At 46.0% G+C, this 18,173-nt stretch overlaps 1 protein-coding gene across 3 annotated transcripts in view; it reads left to right on the forward strand.

Annotated features, from left to right (window-relative positions):
• The window catches only part of LOC119975763 (mediator of RNA polymerase II transcription subunit 12-like protein), a 640,706-nt gene that overhangs the window by 585,480 nt on the left and 37,053 nt on the right, over positions 1 to 18,173 (forward strand). For 2 of the 3 annotated variants that reach the window (XM_038815591.1, XM_038815592.1), the window contains exons 39-40: positions 2,149 to 2,363; positions 14,050 to 14,106. In XM_038815591.1, the coding sequence (XP_038671519.1) occupies positions 2,149 to 2,363; positions 14,050 to 14,106 (272 nt within the window). The remainder of the gene's footprint in view (positions 1 to 2,148; positions 2,364 to 14,049; positions 14,107 to 18,173) is intronic. The other variant, XM_038815593.1, reaches the window with a different exon arrangement.

An 18,173-nucleotide genomic window follows, 5' to 3' on the forward strand; every position in this document is an offset into this window, starting at 1 on the left:
TCTCAAGGAGGTTAATCTTTCACTTCTGGGGAATGCTGGAAGATTGGGTACCCTAAAATAACCCCCATCAGGTTCTGGCTAGTGTTGTGGAGACATTAAAAACCTTCCACTTAAAAGATACACAATATAGTAGTGCAGGTTTTTGGAGTCAATTGAGTTAAATTGACGTTCCTCACATGAACCTACCTTGAAATGTGGAGGCGTGTAAGCAGGTAGCCCCTTCGCTTCATCAACAGGGATAATATTCACTGGATCAGATCCTTGTACAAGTTTGGAAAGTTAGCAAGGACAAACATGTTCCACACTACCCTACTGCAATGTGGAATAGATGCTCCCTTTACGTCAGCGATGGTCATTTTATTCTGGGAATCAGTAACGGATTGCACACTGTTTGACAAACACGCTATAAAGATGGGTTCCCCCCCCCCTTAATACCAGTACATATTCATGGGGCATGAAATAGTTCAGCCATCATAACCTGGCACAAAACAAAATAAAAGAGATTTGTTTCAGCCTGCTGTAATAACAAGCCATCCGTATGCCAGTTTGACTTTTCGTCTCTCAGATCCGGACTGGAATACGATCCCAGCTGAGGGTTTGGAATTCCGTTGACACAAATTTATTCCAAATGGAAAGGAACGCATAACATAAAGTGAATGTTATTTGAGGGCAAACTAGGGAGCGCAGTGCTTCAGCTTTATGTTTCAACACTAAAAATTTCAGATTCTTATTTATTTGTTAAATCTGGGGATAGAAAGCTGGTTTTACTAATCCAGCACTGACAAAGAAGCTGTCAAATTATCATTAATTTCGCCAGGTTTTTAATTGTTATTAATTATGTATGCATTAATGGGAGTTTAAAATATATAGTATTAGATTGCCGTAAAAAACAAAACTGGTTCAGTAATGCCCTTGAGGGATGGAAACTTGCTGTCTTGACCCCGTTGTTTGACCCCCTTCCTGTCCTGTGGAGTGGCTGAGAAAGTTTGCAGATTTCATGAGATCGAGAGAAATAGCGACAAACGTAAAATGACAGCATGACATGTACTGCAAGGGTTCAAGAAGGTAGCTCAGCACTGCCACCTCTGGGCAACTAGGGCTGGCAAATAAACACCAGCCTTGGTAGTGTTGCCCAAAACCTGAGGGTGAATTTTCAAATATTGGGCGGGATTCTCCAATAATGGGGCTACGTCCCCACGGGAAAATGAGCATTAATCACTTTGGACTTACCTGGAGAAAGTGCAGGGTGATTCTGCGATTTGCAGGGGGTTAGCAAGGCCCCGGAGTGCTCCTCGTAGCTCCGGCTGCCGATACGGGGTCCTGCACTTCCGGTCGGGGGTCCGCGTACGGCGGTGGCCTGTGTCGGCCGCCCCACCGTGGGACGGCACCAAGAAGATAGGCCCCCACCCCAGATCGCACGTGCTTGACGATCAATGGCCACCGATCGGTAGCCTGGAGGCCTCCCCACCCCCCCTGGTGAATTATTTCCCCCCCCCCACTTCCCCTACCAGGGCGGCCGTGGACTGAGTTCACAGCCTTCACGCCGAGTGCCCGCCGGGTGGAACCATGAGAGGACCACGCCGGCGGGAACTCGGCCAACTGCAATTGGTCAATCGCCGTGGGGGCCTCTTTCAATAGCTCCAGACCGGCGCTGCGTCGACCGCGTGCGATTGGTGGACCGGAGAATCGCGGGAGGGGCGTTGGACCCGATCTTGGGTTCGATGCCCATTCTCCGCCCCCTCACCGAGAGCGATTTCGGCCTGGAGGCTCGGAGACTCCGTGGCCCCTCAGTGACTTTGAGTCCCATTTCTTTGCACTAGAGCACAAATTTCAATTAGCCTTCCAATAACAGCAGAACATAAGGTACCAGGCAACAGTTAGGAAACCATCTTGGTGCCCAATGTTAAAGCCAGAAGTAATGTTGGAATGTTGCCAGCATGGGGGCAGGAAGCCCCTCAAACAGGGTCCTTTATATTTGCATCTCTGCAAATGGTTGCTTAAAACCAGGAGACCTCGGAGAAAGAATTGTCTCCACCATTGATCCTGGCAAACAGAAAGGGCGTGAAAAGGGGTCCGAATGGAAATCTGAATGTTTAAACACAATGGCCAGGCTGATTGTTCCCTTCCCTGCTTCTTCTCTGTTTTCAGGAGGACCCAGGTTGGATCCGACAGGTCAGTTCACACCGACGAACACCAAGCAGGCCCTGACGAATATGCTGCAGCGACGCTCTGGCTCCATGATGCAGCCTCCCTCGATGCCCACCATCTCTCCCCAGCAGCAGTTGCTGCAGATGAAGCTCTTGCAGCAGCAACAACAGCAGCGGATCCTGCGCCAGCAGGCCCAGGCCCGGCCGTTCCAACAGGTGCGTCTCTGTCGCGGGCGAGGTGACAGCGCTCAGCGGATTCCTGCTCTAGCCTTATGAACGCTCCTAATTTTGTCGCTAATGCTTCCATGCCAGTGGCACAGTCACTGAAAAATCCTGACTCCAGGTGTAAACATCCAAGAGGCAGACACTGACAATCCCAGATTTCCCCCTCCATCGTCAATTCGGCCAGGAGGAAACCTGGAACCCTCTTCCCACTGAAATGCTCTCGATGGTGGGAGGCACCTGCAAAACGCAAAGTGACTAGATTTTTGTTTGCTAAATTTGTCGGATCGAAGCGAGTAAATGGATTTGAGATAGAGATCAGCAAAGGCCAACCTGAATGGCGAGACAGGCTGGAGGGGTTGACTGTCCTTAACAATTTCCTGCCTCGGGGCACAGGAACATCAGGATCAGTGACTAGCTTTAGAAAAACTTTTGCAAAACAGAGTGATGCTCCTGTTTTTAAAAATGAAGCCCATGAAGTCCAGCTGTAATGCCAAAGAACACGAGGAGGGCATTGAACCCCTCGAGCCTGTTGCGCCATTCAAAGAGACCATACCTGAAAAGAGGTCTCACCACATGTCTGCCTTTGCTCCATAAATCAGGCAGGCTCTTTCCAGGAACATTGTGGTTTGGTGCCTCCCTGCTGACAATGGGATTTATTTCCTGGGATAGATGCCTGGACAAGACTTATTAAAGAGCGAAAATGCAGAGTGTAGGTGACTGATTAACACATTATAATCATCCACCTTACTCTCTGTACCATTATTTTGTGATTTGACATCCGATGTGATGTTTGTTGAGCTATATATGTCGCTGATACTGTTTCTGATAGTTTGGTCACTTTTGTACACAGAGTTCTGTTAAACCCGTTTAAAGTACATCCTGAGATGTATTTTTAAACTTTTCCAATTATGGAGCAATTTAGCCTGGCCAATCCACGTACCCTGCACATCTTTGGGTTGAGGGGTGAGACAGGAGAGTGTGCAAACTACACATGCACAATTCGATCTCGCCAGAAGGCAACAGTGCTAACCACTGTGCCATCCAACATCCATAGTTGCTAACTGGTTAGATACATTATATGGGATGGGGGGAGCAGGGGTCAGGAGGTGATGGTGGAATGGCTGTAAGAATGCTGGATCTTAGCATCACACCATATATATTCTGAGGAACCTGTAAAATCATCACTTAATTCCTCACTAATGAACTGTAAAGCATACCGTTTTGGATACTGTTGGTGGGGATGACCTACTGGGGAAAGGTCCTAGCGGCCAGGTCTGGCACTGAGTCTAGCTCTGCGGCTCAGAAGGGAAGGGGGGAGAATAGAAAAGCAATAGTGATAGGAGGCTCAATGGTTAGGCAAATGGATAGGAGATTCTGTGGTCGTGAATGAGACTCCAGGAAGATATCTTACTCCCGGGTGCCAGGGCCAGGGATGTCTCAGATCGAGTCTACAGGATTCTTAGGGGGAGGGGGAGCAACCAGGAGAATAGGCACCAACAAAATATCTAAGAAAAGGGATGAGGATCTAAAAAGTGATTTTAAGAGGTTAGGTTGGAATCTAAAGAGCAGGACAAGCAGAGTAGTAATCTCAGGATTGCTACCGGTGCCACGTGCAAGTGAGGCAAGGAACAAAGAGCGAGTGCAGCTGAACACGTGGCTACAGGGCTGGTGTGGGAGGGAAGGCCTCAGATATGTGGATCATTGGGATATCTTCTGGGGAAGGTGGGACCTGTACATGAAGGATAGATTGCACTTAAACTGGAGGGGCACCAATATCCTGGGTGGAAGGTTGGCTAGAGCTCTTCGGGAGGGATTAAACTAGTTTGACAGGGGATGGGAACCAGAGCTATGGATCAGAGGATAGGGTAGCTGTTGAACAGGCAGAAATAGTATGCAGCGAGCCTGTGAGGAAGGATAGACAGTTGATAGGGCAAAGTTGCACTCAGTGGAATGGGTTAAAGTGTGTCTGTTTCAATGCAAGGAGTGCCAGGAATAAGGGAGAATAACTTTGAGCATGGATCAGTGCTTGGAACAATGATGTTGTGGCCATTACGGACACATGGATTTCACAGGGGCAGGATGTTCTGGAGTTTAAGTGTTTTCAGAAGAATAGGGAGGGAGGTAAAAGAGGAGGGGGAGTGACATTGTTAATTAGTGCACCACAGCTGCAGAAAAGGAGGGAGTTGAGGAGGGTTTGTCTACTGAGTCAGTGGACACTATCTGACCGGTTGGATCCGTGCATGGCCGGCGCCATGTTTTACGGCACGCTTTCTACAGGTCATCGCCGTGCGCACGTGCAGTCATGGACCCGGTCATTCTGGGTGGAAGTCAGAAACAAGAAAGGAGCAGTCACTTTATTGGGAGTTATCTAGAGACCCCCCCCACTTAATAGCAGCAGAGAGATAGTGAAAAAGACTGGGCGGTAGATCTTGGAAAGGTGCAGAAGTAACAGAGTTGTTATCATGGGTGACTTCAACTTCTCCTTCCGTCACTCGGTGTCATATTTCTCAGTGGAGCAAAGAAGGAAGAGAGGTGTCTTGATAGAGGGGTACAAGGTGATGAGAGGCATGGGTAGATTGGATAGCCAGAGACTTTTCCCCAGGTCGGAAATGGCTGTCATGAGGGGACATAATTTTAAGGTGATTGGAGGAATTTATAGGGGAGATTTCAGAGGTAGGTTCTTTACAGAGAGCGGTGGGTGCATGGAATGCACAGCCAGCAGAGGTGGTGGAGTCAGAGTCATTTGGGACATTTAAGCAACTCTTGGAAAGGCACACGGACAGCAGTAAATTGAAGGGATGCAGGTTAGGTTGATCTTAGATTAGGGTAAATGGTCGGCAAACATCGTGGGCTGAAGGGCCTGTACTATTCTATGTTCTATGTCTGAGGCTTAATACCCAAATTTAAACCAAAGAGATATCCATATTAGCTTCCAAATGTATAAAATGAACCAGTTTGGACCAGATTTCACTTTTTTACACCAGCTGCACAATGTAGTCCCTCAAGCTGCTGTGAATGAATCCTGTTTTACCCTATCATTAAAGAGTGGAATGGGGGTCATAACAGGCACGGCCCCCTGGGGGGTGTTCTATGGAGGGGCGGGGTCATTTTTCTCTCTAATTTCTTGTATCTGGATCTTTTAAAACCAAAATTGTTGGCGGGATGGGCTATATATAGACCATAAGAAAAAGGAATAAGAGTAGGCTTTTCGGCCTCTCAATCCTGTTCCACCATTCAATAGGATAATGGCTGATCCGACATTCCTCCCGTCCACTTTCTTGCCCTTTCCTCGATTTTCTTACTGATCAATCTATCTCAGCCTTAAATACACACAAGGGGTGGGATTCTCCGTTCCACGATGCCAGTTTTGTAATTGGCGATGGGGAGGAGAATCCCATTTCACGCCGAAATCAGAGGCGTCGCCTGTTTGATGCAGGTTTCCTATGCTCTGCCCCCTCCAAAACGGTCCTCATGGCACGTGCCGCACACCATTGGGACGGCCTCTGCACGTCACCTGAGGCCCCCCCCCCCCCAATGTTTCGCCCCCGATGGGCCGAGTTCCCGATAGCGCGGGACACGTGTGGTCTCAGTATTGCGGGAACCCGGCGTGGAGGCTGCGTACTGTGTCCAGTGTGCCACAGCCGTGCTGCTGGCCGGAGGGCTTCCGTGAGGACTGGTGGGGGGGTGGCCAGGGGGACACTATCTGACAGGTTGGATCCGTGCATGGCCGGCGCCATGTTTTACGGCACGCTTTCTACAGGTCATCGCCGTGCCCACGTGCAGTCATGGACCCGGTCATTCTCAGGCTGTTTATTTTGTGGCGGCCGGGAGTTTTACGCGGCGTGACTGCTGGCACTTCACCAGTCACAGGATCGGTGAGGGGGCGGCACCGATCTTTTACACGTAAAACATCGCAGATCCTCTCCACTTAGCCTCAGAAACGGAGAATTCAGCCCAAGGTCTCTGCCCCCCCCCCCCCCCCCCCCCCCCCCGAGCTGCCTGTGGAAAGGAGTTCCAAAGACTTTCTGAGAAAATAAATTCCTCCTCATCTCAGTCTCCCTCTAATATGAAGATTTGCCAAAAAGCGATCCCACCCACAATTAGCGAGGCCGCGTGAGACCTCACGAGGCGTGGCGAGCTGTGTAGATCTCAGGGGTGGGGGTCTCCCATCATTTACCGGCCACATTACGTCACCATGAGCTGCTTTTCGGGCTCAGCGTGACCGTTCAATCGTCTCCAATATCTCCCAACGAACTCGGTGTCATATTTAGTTTGATTATGCTCCTGTGAACCACCTTGCAATTCTCTTTTAAGGTTCTGTATAAGTTTAAGTTCTTATTGTTGTATTGACCTTAAATTTGGGTTTACATTTTAACTTTACTTTTGCATTCTGCCAATTGCGTCGTCTGCCTGACCAGGGGAAATCATTGTTGAAAATAATTGGTTATTTCCCTCTTGATTTGAATATTAGTTTATGGATCTCTGGTGGTCAAAAACAACTAAGAACAAGATCCATAGTTCATCTGACCTCCTTATAACCTCTTGTGATGTTTCGTTTGGCTTGTATTAAAGTATAGTGCATAAAGGCCAATTGGGAGACCATTTTGATTAATGAGAGTCAAATAGTCCCAATATGAAGATAAAACTACAGCTTAAATTTGTTGCATTGTATTTGGATCTAATTCACCAAGGTACTCAAGGTACCATAGTGAATTAACACATGGTAGGGGTTGGGGGTGATTAATCCTATCAGCCTTGATGGTGGGAAGTAAGGCTGGGAAAGAACAAGGCCCCTTTCTCTCCATATGTGCTCTTGAACATGGAGGAGCACAAACAGTAAAAACAAGGTGAAATATGTTAGATGTTAGTGATTGGGAATTGAAACCGTTTCCATTTCAGGCTTCAGCCGAGGTCACCTAGTTACAGGGCTGCCGCATTCTTCCCAGTTCCAACCTCAATAATTTACCACAACCTGACTCCACATTTTCTGCCTTAATGTGGTATTAATGCCAATTAGCGATAGATTTGACTCAAACTGACTAGAAATTGGCGAAGGCTATGCAATTCATCCCAACAAGGGAACGTCCCTCCAGAGTGGCAAGCTACCTGTGATTGCCACTCTGAGGAAGTTACGGGCCTCTGACTGTGTGACAAAGTGAGAGGGCACAGTTTAGTGCACTGTGCACATACAGGTTTCCTGCAGTATGTGGAGGCAGTGACCCAGAGACTCTGGGGTTCGAATCCTGCCACGGCAGATGGTGCAAATTGTATCCAATAAATACCTGGAATTAATAGTCTAACGATAACCATGAAACCATTGTTGATTGTCGTACAAGAGCCATCTGGTTCACTAATGTCCTTAAGTGAGGGAAATCGGCAGTCCTCACCTGGCCTGGCCTACATGAGACTCCAGATCCACAGCAATGGTGAAGGAAAGCCGGCAACTTCTGGCTCCATATTGTGTCTTATCCAGCATTCCCAGCAAGTGATTCCCAGTTGCTTCTCTCATTCTAAAACAACCCATAGGCCTGGCCTACCCTCTGCTGATGGTGACCTTGCTCTCATTCCTGTCACGATCGTGGTCTATCTCCATTGAATGCCAATCACCCCTTCCCCATGATCTCTGGCTGCGTCCTCCTGTACTGGCTTATCTCTGCAGCTGTATATCAGGCAGCAAATTACAGAGGTTCCCGGCTCCCTGTCTTCCGCCACCCGCTTTCTCGAGCAACTTCTTTCTACAGCACTTTCCAAACTGTAAACTCTGCCACTTCAGTGGCCAAGGGCAGCAGATACCTGGGAACACCATCACCTACAAGTTCCCATCCAAGTCGCTCACCATCCTGACTCATATATTGCCGTTTCTTCACTGTCGCTGGGTCAAAATCCTGGAACTCCCTCCCTAACAGCAGTGTGGGCGTACCTACAATACGGGCACTGCAGCAGTTCAAGAAGGCAGCTCACCACCTCCTTTTCTAGGGCAATTAGAGATGGGTAATAAATGCTAGCCTATGCAGCAACACGCACATCCCATGAATGAATATTTTAAAAATGGAGTGTACAGCCTCTGCACAGTGAGGCACTTGGACGTACATAGCTGTTTGGGAAGACACTCCCAATTTTGTAGTCACTTTTAACTTTCTGCCTCCACCCTCCAGCAACGAGCCTCTTGCCCATCATGGGAGGGAGGTTGATATTTAATACTGAAGCCTTCATTGCTGCTAAAGCTGGGCTTCACGTGTGGATGTACTATGGAATATACAACACAGAAACAGGCCATTTGGCCCAATCAGTCCATGTTGGTCTTAATCATAGAATTTATCATAGAATCCTTGCAGTGCAAAAAGAGGCCACTCGGCCCTTCGACTCCGCACCGACCCTGCGAAAGAACATACTACCCAGGCCCACTGCCCTGCCCCATCCCTGTAACCCCAACCCCACCTAATCTTTGGACACTGAAGGGCAATTTAGCTTGGCCAATCCATCTAACCTGCACATCTTTGAACTGTGGGAGGAAACCAGAGCACCCAGAGGAAACACACAGACATGGGGAGAATTCAAGTCTCCTCCTACCTTTCCTAATCTAACTATCAGCGTAACCCTCTTGTTCCTGCTCCCTTTAGCTGCCACCCATTATCCTTGCCTCAACAAGTCGCAGTGGTAACAAGTGATTCCACATTCTTGCCACTCAGGGAAAAATAGTTTCTTCCGAATTCTCTTGGTGACTATCCAATATTGATGGACTCTAGTTTTGCTCTTCCCCACGGTGCAAGTCCGCAAGTCTGTCCTTCTATTGTAAGCTGGTTGGTGCAGATGAAGATGCCTAGATGTGATGACAGGCCACAGATTTGGGTTGATCTCGAGAGTAGCATCATCCGTGCTTTACAGATTGGCCACAGGTTTAACCACCCAGTGTCTTTTCCACTCGGTGCGAGTGTTGAATATCAGTTGATGGGCTCTGTTTTTTGATTAAACATTCATTGTTGGCTGCTACAGAAAGGAAAGAAGAACCTACATCAAGTTTCGGGTGCAGGCAAAAGATGCTGATAATATGTAGCGGCCCCAACTGAGGCAAGAGAGGTATCTATAGCAAGCACTTTCGCCAAAACTCTCATGTCACTTGGAAAGGAGGGGGGAGGGTCTGATGCACCCTCCACATTAGTCCATCTAAAATATTGCCACAATCTGCACTGTCTTGTGAAGACTGTTCCACATTATATTAGCATGTGTGATGAAGTAAAAATACAACCAGATGGATTCTGTAGACAAATAAACATTTTGAAACTATTGCCATAACCAGATTGTAAAGTTTATGGTTGGGATGCAGTACAGTTAAATTTGGAACCACTGTTTCAGAGATTTTTTTTCTGAAACAAATGTTGAAAGAGTTTCAAAGGTCTAGGTTGAGTGTTAGTCATCATCTGTTTGGAATAATATTTATTTGTGCCACACCCTTGCACCGTCAAGTTACATTTGCTGTAGATCTCAGTTGGCAAAGCTGATTGTTGTCCCTGCTACGTTAGACTCAACGTGGCAAGGGAATTCAGTCCAATTATGTGGATAATTTAACAGACAATCGATGGGAGTGCGCTAGTGGCCAAATGCTTTGCTTCACCCCAGTGATGCTTTCCAGCTAAATACAGCAAGCAAGGAAAACAAAACCATAACCTGTCATTGGGGAGAATTGGGGCTCAGAACGCTGGCCCATGGTTCAGGTTCTTCCCTATGGAACTGGGCATGCTTTACCACTGGAGATGATCACCTGAAAGGTCTACATTCATCCAAGAGAACGGTGTTTAGATGCAGTGTTAATGCAGCAGCCGGCTGTGTTCTTTTGCTATTCTCTGCTATATTCTCACTGAGGCCGACGTGTCATTGTGCACAATTGTGTTATCCTTTTCCTCCGCTGTGTCAGTTGCAGCCTTGGTTCATGATAGAAATCTATGGAATCCCTACAGTGCAGAAGGAGGCCCTTTGGCCCATCGAGTCTGCACCGACCATTCCAAAGAGCAGTCTACTTGGGCCCATTCCCCCGCTTTATCTCCCGTAATTGCACTTAACCTGCACATCTTTGGACATTAAGGGGCAATTTGGCATGGTCAATCCACCAAACCTGCATATCTTTGGACTGTGGGAGGAAACCGGAGCACCTGGACAAAACCCATGCAGACACGGGGAGAAAGTGCAAACTGTACACATAGGCTGGAATTGAACCCGGGTCCGTGGCGTTTTGAGGCAGCAGTGCTAACCACCGTGATATCTCTTTAAGGAAAGATGTCCATGCATATACTACTTCATCGTATCCTAAGGATAGCCTTAAATGTTTTACAATCCATGAAATGCCTATTGAAATGTAATTGTGTAAAGTAGGCAAATTGAACAGTCAATCTTCGCACAGTAAGGTTACACAAACAGCATAGAAAAACAAAGTAACTGCGTATACTGAAAGTCTGAAATGGGAACAGAAAATGCTGCAAGTAGTCAGCAGGTCCAATGGAAGCTGCAGAGAGAGAAATGGAGTCAACATTTCAGGTGAAAGTCCTTTGATCGGAACCGTTGACTGAAATGTTAACTCCTGTTTCTCTCCACAAGATTCTGCTTGACCCACAAAAGGGCAAATCTGTTCTTGCTGGTATTGGCTAAGGGATGCAATGTTGGCTGGAATACCAGGAAAGTTCCCTGCTCCTCCTAATATGATGCCCAGCAAACCTTTGCATTCTCCTGCGCACGTGAGAGAGTCCTTGTTTAACACCTCATCTGGAAGGCAAGGCCACCATCATGAGTGGAAAATAACATTGAGCCAAAATCTTAACGTGAAACCTGTGAAAGGTCACGTTGGATGATTGAATCTGTAACCTTATGCCACTTCAGAGGAGCTGAGACAAACAGTCATCCAGTCTCGCAACGTTGGCTGCGTTCCCTCTCCACAGATGCTGTCAGACCTGCCGAGACTTTCCAGCATTTTCTGTTTTCGCTTCAGCTTCCAGCATCCGCAGTAATTTGCCTTTACACTTGAATGATTTATACACTGAGGTGACAGAATCAGTGGGTGGCACAAATTAGCTTCTATTGCAAGTCTTGTGTTTTTGGGGTGCTTTACTCATTGAAATTGCTTTCACTGCGAATCGTTTCAGTTGCAGCTCGGCAACTACTCTTGACGAGTTTAATACATTATTTTTTTAAAATCCTGTTTGAAAGTGCAAATCATCCATCAGAATTTTCCGGAACTTGAAATATTGTGGGTTCGCAAAGCCGCCTTCACCACACTTTGGGGAATTGTTGCCCTCCAGCCAAAGTACTGGGTTTACATGCTCTTGTGTTCCTCTTGTTGCCTCTTGGATGTGTTACATTTTGGGTCCAGAAACACTTGGGAGCCTTACCCAGCTTGAGATACCTGAAGGACGAATGAAATCACTGATCCATGCTTTGATAAAACATGGCAAGAAATGGGAGCAGCAATGGGGTGGGTCAAACTGGCTTCGGCTACAAGCCTTTGTACTCGGGGTGCCCGCCTCTTTTGGAGTTGCAAATTCCTTCAAATAATTAAATAGAGCGGGACATGGGAGGATATGATGTCACTTCCTGTGCTGGAGGAGGCAGCTTAACCTGCACATTAGAGCAGGCCATTCAGTGGTGATGTCAGGAAGCACTTCCTCACACAAAGAATGGTGATTTTCTTTGTTGAGAAAGCGTATTGCAGGTTACGGGATCAAGGTGGGTAAATGGAGTTGAGATGCGGACCTGTCGTGATCTAATTAGTGGAACAGGCTCAGGAGGCGGAATGATCTACTTCTGATCGAATGAAAATTGTTCGTACTATTGGGTGTTTTGTTTAACGCATTAAAAATGTTACGTGAAGAAGTAAGAGACCATGTAAAATTAATTTTTAATTGGACCTGGAATAAGAACTAGGAGCAGGAGTAGGCCATCTGGCCCCTCGAGCCTGCTCCACCATTCAATGAGATCATGGCTGATCTTTTGTGGACTCGGCTCCACTTTCCGGCCCGAACACCATAACCCTTAATCCCTTTATTCTTCAAAAAACTATCTATCTTTATCTTAAAAACATTTAATGAGGGAGCCTCTACTGCTTCACTGGGCAAGGAATTCCATAGATTCACAACCCTTTGGGTGAAGAAGTTCCTCCTAAACTCAGTCCTAAATCTACTTCCCCTTATTTTGAGGCTATGCCCCCTAGTTCTGCTTTCACCCGCCAGTGGAAACAACCTGCCCGCATCTATCCTATCTATTCCCTTCATAATTTTATATGTTTCTATAAGATCCCCCCTCATCCTTCTAAATTCCAACGAGTACAGTCCCAGTCTACTCAACCTCTCCTCGTAATCCAACCCCTTCAGATCTGGGATTAACCTAGTGAATCTCCTCTACACACCCTCCAACGCCAGTACGTCCTTTCTCAAGTAAGTAGACCAAAACTGAACACAATACTCCAGGTGTGGCCTCACTAACACCTTATACAATTGCAGCATAACCTCCCTAGTCTTAAACTCCATCCCTCTAGCAATGAAGGACAACATTCCATTTGCTTTCTTAATCACCTGTTGCACCTGCAAACCAACTTTTTGCGACTCATGCACTAGCACACCCAGGTCTCTCTGCACAGGAGATTGTTTTAATATTTTATCATTTAAATAATAATCCCATTTGCTGTTATTCCTAAATACCACTGGCAACTGTCCTGTTGTCCTACAGAGTCCATGCAGAACAGCAAGGTTCCAGGTGGTCACTACTATCATAGACATAGAATTTACAGTGCAGAAGGAAGTAATTCAGCCAATCGGGTCTACACCAGTCCCTGAAAGAGCACCCTACCTAAGCCCACACCTCCACCGATCCCCGTAACCCACCAAATTCATCTAATCTTTGGACACTATGGGGCAATATAGCGTGACCAATTCACCTAACCCGCACATCTTTGGACTGTGGGAGGAAACTGGAGCGCCCGGAGGAAACCCATGCAGACATGAAGAGACTGTGCCGACTCCACACAGACAGTGACCCAAGCCGAGATTCGAACCCGGGTCCCTAGAGCTGTGAAGCAACAGAGCTAACTACTGTGCTACCATGCCGCCCCCACCGCCGACTCACCTCAACACAACTGGTGGCCTCAGGGAGGAAAATGCCGATAAAGTTTCCACTCACGATAGTCAACTATGGTCTCTGCTGGAAATGAAACTGTAACAGGGGTTTAGCTCCGGAGAGCCTACAAGCGTCTGGCATTCAATGTCCAAGTTCCCACAGAAGTAATGGCAACTTTAGGCAAACTGCCGGGGTGCACGGCAGCACATCCAGCTTCAAAGGTGGAGAGAGAGAAAGGGGCTCCTCAACTGTGTATCGGGCTCAAATACGTATATTTCCTTTCAGGGATTAGTTCAGTTGCAAATTAGATTTCACTGCACAGTCCAATTGAGATCTTTTAAAATAAGTATTGGTGTTGCAAAATTCACAAGCCATAACTTGTCAGAGTGTGAATTAAATACAATGAATCAATTGTTTCTCCCATTTCTTGCTGTGTATACAATTGCTGTAACTTTGCTGGTAAATGTGAATGCAGATTGTGCTTTTGATGTTAACCAACCCTCTGAACAAATAGCTCTCTCTGTTTAATCTCTCCCATTGATCTCTCTGCCATTTCTTGCCCCTTCCCTTTTCTCTTTAGGAGATCTGTAACCCTGCTGTATCTCTCCAAGAAGGCTATAACAATTTCAGCATTATGGTAACCCAACAACTGACTTTCCCTTTCCTGCTTTGTCTATCTCTCTCTTTACATCTAATCCCTTTCTTAATGTTGCAAAGGTTTTATTTTTTTTAACTTCAAACCAAAAGCTGCATGAAAATACCCACCTTTTCTCAAAGTGGGAATTCCTGCCAAAGTTTAAAAAGAAATCTTTGTCCTTTTTGTTTTACGTTGGGCTCAAAAGGAAAAGGACTTGGAGGAATGAAAGCTTTGTTTGCGTCGCCCCCCTCGCCGCTTTCTCAATGCCCGATATGATTTGGTTATGTGCAAAATTTGCGAAAATCTTATTACGTTTGGAGTAAATTGTGCTTGTCGGAGCTTACTGCTTTCCAATCCCATGGGCTGGGAAATACCGTGGAGGACTGAAGTATGCTCACATTAATATTAGAATGCTAACCTGTGCCAGAAAAAAGTGAATTATTTATTATGTTCAACTGGAAAAAAAATGTTCACAAGTTATTAACTGGGAATTACAAACAAAAGGAGTCTGCAATAAATCTTCTGTTACTGCTCCGTTCTTTGCCCCTTTGTTTTTAAGTCATTGGATGCCTTGTGGCTTACCTGGAGTCTGAGTATCAGTAACAATTTGGCTAACAATTTGTTTTGGACTCAAAGGGTTAGGCTAACCTGACTGATATCCTAATGTGGCGGGTGGATGGGGGGGGGGGGGGGGGGGGGGGGGGGGGGGGGGGTTGTTGGGTGGGGTTGACTGCTTTCCGGTGATCCAACTGAAAAAGAGCATGCGTGAAAATGTCAGCTATTATAGGGTTGAATTTGGCCGTGATGAGCCGTTCCCAAACAAATCCCGAGCGATTTTGACTTTGTGTGACAATGCTAAATGGGTCATGGCAAGTTGGCGGTTTGTCAGCAATGAAAAGGGGAATTGAGAGAGATGTGCAACTAGTTGCCAGCACCAGTTTTATACACCAGCGCAGGAAGATGAGATCTATCTAATTATCTGGCTACACACATGAAACTGACCATGACGGTAGGATATCGGGGAGGGGCGGGGGGTTGTAACCTGAACATGTGGGACTGTACCCCACAATAAGGCAGTGCCTTTAGGAAAGGAGGGGAGAAAATTGCTGAATTTCCTCTTTGGAACAATGAATAATGACATTTTAAAGATTGGGGTACCTCTTGGACAATTTTGCAATGGATATTGTCCCAATCTGAAATTTTGTGGGCATGTACAATTTCCTTTCATGTCGCACACTTCTCAAGTAGATTAATAAACTGAGTTGCATTATTAAATATACTTATTAATTAGATGCATGCAAACAATTTCCATTCTGGCTGTTTGCACACAAGATGCTCCCTGCTTGGGTGGAGCTTAAAGCAAAAAGGCACTTTTTGAGAAACTATCGCTTTAAAATAAAGCCCTGACAAGTCAGTAGTAGCGCTCTAACCACTTATCTGCCACGCAAGATGTTTGTGGTCCGGGTCCAACCATAGTGGCAGCTTTTTGTTTGAAGTTTTCTGTAAGTGGTGATCGTCTGATTTGTCTTGTCTGTCTACCCTGCCGTTCAGGAAGTAACCACTTGTTTTATGTTCACAACTGACTAACTGCACCGAGAGACCAAAATGCAAGTTGCATGCTGGGCAAACATTTTTCACCCATTCATTTTGGAGCATCTAAAGACTAACTGTCCTTCTGCTGCTGAGTCCCTTGCCAGACCTTCCTCACTGTATTAGCTGGACATTTGTGTTGAGAGGACTGAGCTGAAGACAACATATGCGTGTTGTACGAAGCCCAGCCTGTCTTCATTTGGTAAGTCGCATACTTGATTCCATTGTCCCATTTTGCACTTAAACATCCTTGCTTCACTCATTGGGGCCAATCTTTGGGCAACAGCGTAAAGCAAATGACACGGTGCATTGGCTCTGGAAAGAGAGGACGCAAATTGGGCGGGAGGGGGATATTTCCTGTTGAAAAAATATCCAGTGAAATTTTTGAAATGTTTTTTAAAAAAAAAATAATTACTGTGGATGCTGGAAATCTGAAATAAAAACAGTGTTGCAAATACTCAAAAGGTCGGGCAGCATCTGTGGAGAGAGAAACAGAGTTAATGTTTTCTGGACAATGATTTTTCTTAGAACTGCTGAAAGGTCATTGACCTGACATGACAGTTTTATTTCTCTCCAGAGAGGCTGCCTGACCTGCTGAGTATTTCCATTGGAAGATCATTACCCTGTTCCAGCCAGTCCACGACCATTGGGGGATGAATCTGTGACGATGTCTGTGGTTTGACGTAAACAGTTGGACTGTTCAAATGGAGTTGACTTACAAAAGCGCAAGAAGATTGTAGGGTGAAAGAGGCAAGACTTGGCCATTCACCCATTTACTCCCAACTCTACCACAGTCTTTATGCACCGTGTTTGCACAGCATCGGGTGATAGATTTTCCCCATGCTCTTATAATAAAAATATTATATGTGCAATGGAGAACAATGATGGTGATCTTGTCTGAGCGAAGGAGTGAAGAGCCAACGGAGATGGTACCACTCCATAAAAGGAAAGAGGCTATTTGTATGGTATCTTTTGTGACCTCAGGATGTCCTATTGTAACGTCAACGAAGTATTTTACTAATAAAGAGGTGCGGCAACTAATTTCTGCAGAGCAAGAGCCCACAAACAACAATGCCATCGTGACCAGATTATCTGTTTTAGCGATATTTCTTGTGGACCGAATATTGACTCGGACACCGATTTAAGCTCCCCTTCCCACAGAGGTTTTAAATGTCCACTTGAAAGGATGATAAGGGCTTCAGTTTTAACGTCACAACCAAGGGATGGTGCTCCCACAGTCACACATTGAATTATCAACCTAGTCCCTGGGGTGGGAACTGGAATCCACAAACCTTTGACCTAGGCAAGAACGATACCATCTAAAGGCATGGCTGACACTGATGACACCTTTATGCACCAGTGCAGATGGCGGGCAGCGGGGGGGTGTAAGCCAAAAATTGTCCCTTTGTTCCCTTCACCACTACATTTGCCCCCTGTTTGTTAGTTTGCACAGATTTCAACAAAATGTGGTCTGGAGGATGGGGGCCGAAGGAAATTTATTATTTTTTGGTGAAGATACGGAACTTGATCTGGATCCTGGAATTTTGTTTTAAAGGATCTGTTAAATTTGGAGATAGGGTGCGTTGAATTATTTAAAAGCAATGTTGTGGGTTGTTTTATTTAGAATGTTGCGTGTTTTAGAATGTGGTGGATTGTCTCAGCTGCCGCGGAAGAATTTGTCGCAGCTGTCAAAATGTGAGCAGAGTTTTCAGAGCAGGTTGTTGGATGTGGATTGGCCTGAAAGCTCCTCAGCAAGATGGAAGCTCTTAATAATTTTTTTTTTTTCAAGCTTGGTAATTACAGAGCATCAGCCAGGCAGAGAAAATCCTCAAGGAAGAGTTGCGCAATTGTAATTATGTTGAGTGAATAGAGAGTAGCAGAGGTATGAACTCTACTGAATGCCCTTGTCACTTGCTTTCATAATGTGTAAAGAAGGGATTCAGTCCATTATTAAGTCCAAACTAAAACATATGCCTCTTGCATATTTGTTTGCTTTGCTCCTGATGCATGTTCAGTAGTGTCTCCACACCAGGAAACCAAAACCTGAATGGGAAAAACTGAATTCATGTTCTTTTTAAATGGAACAGACGTCTGTTGCCTGTTTTGCATTAAAAAAATTTCCACTCGGTCTGCTGAAAACCACACTGTCCCATACAGCTCCAAATGGGTGGAAACGCTACGTTAGAGGCTTCAGTATCAGATGTTCCTTGATGCTAAGATGGGCCTAGACTGGTGTTACTGGCAAGTGGAAACAGGCCGTCTCTTCTTGTATTCAGATTTAGATTTATTGACACGTGTACCGAGGTACAGTGAAAAGTATTGTTCCGCGTACAGGCCAGGCAGATCGTTCCATACATGAAAAACATAGGACATACGATAAATACACAATGTAAATACAAAAACATAGACATTGGGTGAAGCATACAGGGTATAGTGTTTGTATAGTATTTGCAGATACATCTGCAGCACAGTAGCAT

The sequence above is a fragment of the Scyliorhinus canicula genome, chromosome 13, assembly GCF_902713615.1.
Source record: "Scyliorhinus canicula chromosome 13, sScyCan1.1, whole genome shotgun sequence".
Lineage (NCBI taxonomy): Eukaryota > Metazoa > Chordata > Chondrichthyes > Carcharhiniformes > Scyliorhinidae > Scyliorhinus > Scyliorhinus canicula.